The following is a 6,007-nucleotide window of genomic DNA, read 5'->3' as shown; positions in this document are numbered from 1 at the left end:
GAAGGGGGGAAGTCCCGCCTCGTTGTCTGGGCCAGCCAATGGTCAGCTGGGCCAAAACGGATCTAGAAAAATGGCGACTTACAATACAAGGACTGACGCTTTGTCCATATTTTTTACAGTCTATGGTTGGGACCCCCAGGGGGGTACCCACATCATTTTGGGGGGGTCCCGCCTAGATGACAGTTAATTGACGATGTAAGGACTTTAGGACCATTTAATAGTATACCTAAAAAAAGTAACATTACAGCTTCAAAAGTATAATCAAAAAACTATAAAAACTGGTCAAACGCTACATGGCCAAATTGTCAAATTATGTAAGAAAGAGGCAAAAATTGTGAAAATAGACAATCTACATTACAAGCTCACAATGCAACATATGTTTCGACTTGCAATTCGTTGTGAGTTTATAGATCAGCTATTCTGTGGAACAGAGTCAAACTAAATGTAATGCCTTAACTCCTACATTCCGAGTGCTTTTCAGCTGGTGGTCCCCAGTACACATATATTTATTTGGGGGGGGGGAGTTCGCGGCTGGAAAATGTTGAGAACCACTGGTATAGAGGGTATGCGCATGCATAAAGTGAATGGCAGATCGAGTGGCAAGTGAGCGACAAAGTGAATTTAGTGTTGTTTAAAGTCATTTAATGCAATCAAATAGGACTTTTCTGTTTGGATGTATGGGCTATAAAAGCCAGAAAGTAGTTTTTTTGCAACTCAGTAGGCATTCCCGCATAACTTCCAGGTATGATGATGATGTCACGCGCATATATAATACACTCTATAGCAGACATAGACAATCCAATCCAATCCACTTTATTTATATAGCACATTTCACAACTCAGGGTTTACAAAGTGCTGTACAGAAAGATAAATACAGCTGTGTAAAACAGTCGAACCTGATTCCCAATCAGGGAACCACACAAATCTAGTAAAGAAAATGATGGAGCTCGCACAAAAACAAAATGTACCCGCTGTTTGACTTTACACCTGTAAACCTGTGACAATAAAGCTGATTAGGATTCTGAAGGTGAGATAGACCCTGCACTTCTCTCAGCTCAAGACCCACTTCTACAACATTGCTTTTAATTGATCTTTTATGTTTTATTTTTGTTATTCATGTCCTCACTGTATTGCATTACTGCTTGTTTTTAATGTTGGTTGCCTTGCTTTTCTTTTATTCTCCATTTTTCTGTAAAGCACTTTGAGCTGCATTTCATGTCATGAAAGGTGCTATACAAATAAAGTTTTATTATTATTATATTTCCACTGTAAAAATAAAAAGTTGTAAAAACACGACAACAAAAAATACTTTTTAAGGAATAAAAGAATAAACAAGGAAATGGGAAAATGAGTAATGTATTCATTGATGGTTTCGTTTTATTTCTTTGTCCAGGGGGATTCAATATCAGACATCTTTGTTGACCCGGTGGACAGTGACATCAACTACTGTAGCCTCCAGAACTTGATCGATGGTGAGTAACTCCATTTTGACAAAATGTGGTGTGTGTGTGTGTGTGTGTGTGTGTGTGTGTGTGTGTGTGTGTGTGTGTGTGTGTGTGTGTGTGTGTGTGTGTGTGTGTGTGTGTGTGTGTGTGTGTGTGTGCGCGCGCGCAAACCAAATAGATAATAAAACCAGTCAAATGTTACTTAATATAGGCACATTGTTCTGGACCTTGGCAATTGTCATTTTCATGGCTATTTTTGGCCAAGGAAATTTTTCAAACCTGTTCGGATTGGTATCATACTATCAGGGTTAGGATTAGGCATTTGGAGGTTAGATTTAGTGCAGTGGTTAGGGTTGAATTAGAGTTAGGGTTAAAGATGCAAAAGAAAAGGTACAAAAATAGAATTTGGGGGATCTGTTCACAATTTGAATGAAGTCTGTGAATTGTGTTTTTCATACAGGAAGTGGACTGTCAAAGGTAGACGGATACAAACATTTCACCAACGAATACATCTGTGTGGAATCCCACGCTCCTAACTGCACCATCGGCTGAGAGAACAACCTCTGTCTGGAGTGAGGCTAGCACTGTTGATTTTAACAGCAATTTTTTATGTAGTTTTAGTCAGTCTTTTGAATAAAATTCCATTTAGTTTTAGTCATATTGTAGTCATCTGAAATGTTTTAGTTTGAGTTTAGGCGACTATATCATGTCATTTTAGTCTAATAAATATACAGTTGATTTTGGCGGGCCTTGATGGCGTCGTAATGCCTGATTTTACACTTGGTTGCGCTCTGCAAATAGCCGATCTATAAGCTCACAACACGTCGCAGCGCAATATGTTGTGAGCTTGTAGATCTGCTATTTTCAGAGTGCAACACCCGAGTGCAATCAAATCTAAAATGACTTGTGTTTTAGTTCTACACGTTAATATATTTAGTCATCATATCTTCGTGCGGCTCGTGCCTTCGTTTTTATTTTGTTTTTATTGTTTTAGTCAGTGAAAACATAAGCTTAACTCGCTCTTAACTGTTTCCAGTGCAAAGTATTTTCCGTGGTCTACATACATGTTCTCTTTGTTCGCTTATCCCAAGCATTCTTTAGTAAAAATACATTTTAAAGTCTATCTGCATCACTTACAATAATAACTTAATGTCTGACTTTAGACATCTGTTATATAATTTGAGTGCTATTGTTGTTGAATATGTTGCAGTTATTAATAGTGAGAAGAATGTACCACAAGTTGTCTGCCTGAACTATGAATGCAAGCTTCACTAACATTTTAAAGATGTGATTGCTCACTTCATGGTATCTACGTGTATGGGAAATATTTCAAGCTGCTTTTCCTACAGTTGTCCAGGAGAGGGTGCTAAATTATAAAGAAAATGTGATGGGTGATGACAATGATAATGCATGAGTTATTTACACTTTTACAGCCAGACTGGTTTTAATTAAATTTTCTTCTACGGTGATGCTAATGTGTGATATATCACACATTATGTATATATATATTTGGTAACGTTTGTGTCAAACCCAGCTGCATTTTTAAATGAAGCAGAATGAAACACAATGAATGCATGGCCGAATGCCTTAAATTGTGTTTGTTTATTTGGAGGTAGCCTACCGCCTAAAAGTAAAAGTAAACACAGAACCAAGCCGGATAGCTCGCCCCCAGAGCGTGGATATATCGCCCCACAGTGTGGATATCTTCACCACCTGATATTAGAAGGTAAAGGTTTTCCAGCTCTAACTCTTCCTCTTGTGATGTTCTAGCCCAGTGGTTCTCAAAGTGGTGTCTGGGGAGCAGGGACCCCCAGGGGTCCATGAGGGGGTTCCAGGGTGTTCCCAACGAAATGTGTTAATACATTTTAACCCCTTTATCCATATTATGTTATATGTTGGCTATTTAAAAAAATAGCAGATACAACCTCCCATCACGTTTGTACGAGCTTATACATCTGCTCATTTTGCACTCAGATCTTCTCTTCTGGGGATCATTGGCACAAGCATTTTCAGATATGGAGGTCTGTGGCCAAATATATATAAAATGTGGGGGTCCTTGACTAAAGAAATTGAGAACCACTGTTCTAGTCTGATTACCAGACTGCAGCAGAGAATCAGTCCACTCAGTGGACTGTCTCTGGGGGGAGTTCTGGAGACTGGCTAGTGACTCTAGTGATATCCTTCAGACGTAAAGTGAAGTTAGCACCTGTTTGAGCCTCAATAATCTCTCTGATCTGAAACACAACAATATTGGCAACATGATTAATTCACCAGCTCAATCCACTATGGAAAAAATCATTATTTTAGTGTGTAAATAAATGTGGAACTGGGGGGTTACCTTGTTCAGGACTGGAATCATTGAGGTCGAATTTAGTTCATGACTAGACTTAACAACTGCCTGGAGTGTTGCCAGTGCTGGGAAAAAGTCAAATAACAGGTCATGTTCATTAAGGAAGATGTCATTATTCACATTTAAATATGATTGTTGAATACAGATTCTAATCTTTGTGAAAGTTCAAGGATAATTATATTTAATTTACCACTTAAATCAGGTGAAATCATTGTGTTTGAAGGAAGGTTGGCTGACGTTGGAGGCAACAATACTGGGTCTGTTTGTGGGTAGAATAATAGCCTATTGTTATTTTACAGACACTCACACTCATCACTGTAAATCATTGTACACAAAAAATTAAATAGAATAGGCCTAATTGCCCATCAGTCATCAACAATCAAGTTCGTTTTATTTGTCACTCATAGGTATAGCCTACAAGCAGCACAATGTTGAAAAAGTTATTCCACTTTTTAGTCCTTTAGAGATCTCTCTATTAATTTGCTCATTGAGTAACTAACCAATGAAAAGCTTAATTAGCTCCTCCGTCTCGGTCTCGGGTGTTGTTTGCCAAAAAATAGGCAGTTACCTAGGTTACTATAGGATTGACAGGGCAAGCGACACCGTCATAATAGAAATTATATAAAGTGGACAAGATGTCCTTACTTGTTGTTGAACTTGTTGTTTGTCCAGACAGAGCCAGAAAAGCAGCAGTTATGACCATAGACATGACCAGGAACAGCATATTGATGTTGTTTTCCCACAGGCTATTGCGACTGTTGTGTGTCTTCAACTGTCTTGTCTTGTATAAAGGGGTGTTGACTGTTGGCTGCTGGAGAACAATAGGCTGCGCTTTCTAACATTTCTGACGCTCAGACTAACAGATATACCGGTATATGAGTCAGCAGACAGCAGACTCCATGAGCCTGTTCTGTTTGTGGTTGTTACACAAACGGCCGACAGACAAACAAACTAAAATAAAATAAAATAAACAAACAAACAAAAAAATAATAAATAAGGCAATACGTCTACAATTCCTACATGGTTTGTGATATTGTAGGCCAGGGCTACTCAACTTAAGATGGCTCTACAGGGCCCTTGAGGGGGCCACTCAGCAAAATCCAAAATGTCCAAGAGCCGCAAACAAAAAATGACAGTATTCTTTTGAAACGTTTACAAATGTATTTTGTATTGAACTTTGTAAGGTTTGTAGGCTACTTGCAATTTACATCTAAGGTCCAACCTCAATGAAAGTTTGATGAAGTTACAAAACATAGATATATTCATGAGAAATGTTTAATAGTTTTAGAACTATTAAAGAACTACACACGCTCACACACACACACACACACACACACACACACACACACACACACACACACACACACACAGGATAAGTTCCTGAAATTGGACCTTGGAATGTTGTCACTGTAAGTGTGCCAAATCAGCGATTAACTGCGCTCTCCCAGAGACAGGCGTGTATAGTGGAGTGAAGTTTGAGAACAGGTGCGTGTAAAACAATCTCATGTTCAGGACTCTACTGAGAGCCTGAGTCCCACTGCGCTGCTGAAATGACTCTACTGAGAGCCTGAGTCCCACTGCGCTGCTGAAATGACTCTACTGAGAGCCTGAGTCCCACTGCGCTGCTGAAATGACTCTACTGAGAGCCTGAGTCCCACTGCGCTGCTGAAATTACTCTACTGAGAGCCTGAGTCCCACTGCGCTGCTGAAATGACTCTACTGAGAGCCTGAGTCCCACTGCGCTGCTGAAATGACTCTACTGAGAGCCTGAGTCCCACTGCGCTGCTGAAATGACTCTACTGAGAGCCTGAGTCCCACTGCGCTGCTGAAATGAATCTACTGCGAGCCTGAGTCCCACTGCGCTGCTGAAATGACTCTACTGAGAGCCTGAGTCCCACTGCGCTGCTGAAATGACTCTACTGAGAGCCTGAGTCCCACTGCGCTGCTGAAATGACTCTACTGAGAGCCTGAGTCCCACTGCGCTGCTGAAATGACTCTACTGAGAGCCTGAGTCCCACTGCGCTGCTGAAATGCTGGAGCTGGAATAGAAACTATCCATGGTTTACTGATTGATTGACTGATCCATAGTTTTCTTTTTTGCTCTTTATGCAAGCCCATATTATTTTGTGACACGGGGGCCGAGGTTATTGATTTGGATGATTGTACAGTGTAGTAGTGCAAGGCTATTCACATGGATTATGGGATGTACAGT

The 6,007-nt window shown here is 40.1% G+C and overlaps 2 protein-coding genes across 2 annotated transcripts in view; one reads left to right on the top strand and one right to left on the bottom strand.

The window, feature by feature from the left end:
- The window catches only part of LOC308326019 (uncharacterized protein), a 7,203-nt gene extending 4,128 nt beyond the window's left edge, over window positions 1-3,075 (top strand). The window contains exons 4-5 of the mRNA XM_080778829.1: window positions 1,394-1,472; window positions 1,906-3,075. Of these exons, the coding sequence (XP_080634955.1) occupies window positions 1,394-1,472; window positions 1,906-1,997 (171 nt within the window). The 3' untranslated portion in view covers window positions 1,998-3,075. The remainder of the gene's footprint in view (window positions 1-1,393; window positions 1,473-1,905) is intronic.
- A 27-nt stretch (window positions 3,076-3,102) lies between these two features.
- LOC308326021 (uncharacterized protein) lies at window positions 3,103-4,557 on the bottom strand. Its single transcript, XM_080778831.1, has 4 exons — window positions 4,441-4,557; window positions 3,986-4,054; window positions 3,784-3,860; window positions 3,103-3,679 (listed from the first exon to the last, which is right to left on the bottom strand). The coding sequence occupies exons 1-4, from the start codon at window positions 4,517-4,519 to the stop codon at window positions 3,569-3,571; spliced, it is 336 nt and encodes a 111-aa protein (XP_080634957.1). The 5' UTR covers window positions 4,520-4,557; the 3' UTR covers window positions 3,103-3,568.
- Window positions 4,558-6,007: the final 1,450 nt, after the last annotated feature.

Source organism: Protomyctophum bolini, assembly GCF_963924005.1.
Source record: "Protomyctophum bolini genome assembly, chromosome: 12".
Classification (NCBI taxonomy): Eukaryota; Metazoa; Chordata; class Actinopteri; order Myctophiformes; family Myctophidae; genus Protomyctophum; species Protomyctophum bolini.
The sequence above is the reverse complement of the archived record's forward strand: the minus strand, read 5'-3'. Positions and strand labels throughout refer to the sequence as shown.

Bases quoted from the DNA above. Each gene is read 5' to 3' on its own strand.
- LOC308326021 (XM_080778831.1), bottom strand. From the start codon at position 4,519: ATGCTGTTCCTGGTCATGTCTATGGTCATAACTGCTGCTTTTCTGGCT. The intron at 3,861-3,985 runs GTAAATTAAATA...ACTTTTTCCCAG, and splicing joins GATTTCACCTGATTTAAGTG to CACTGGCAACACTCCAGGCA. The intron at 3,680-3,783 runs GTAACCCCCCAG...GTTGTGTTTCAG, and splicing joins TGATTCCAGTCCTGAACAAG to ATCAGAGAGATTATTGAGGC.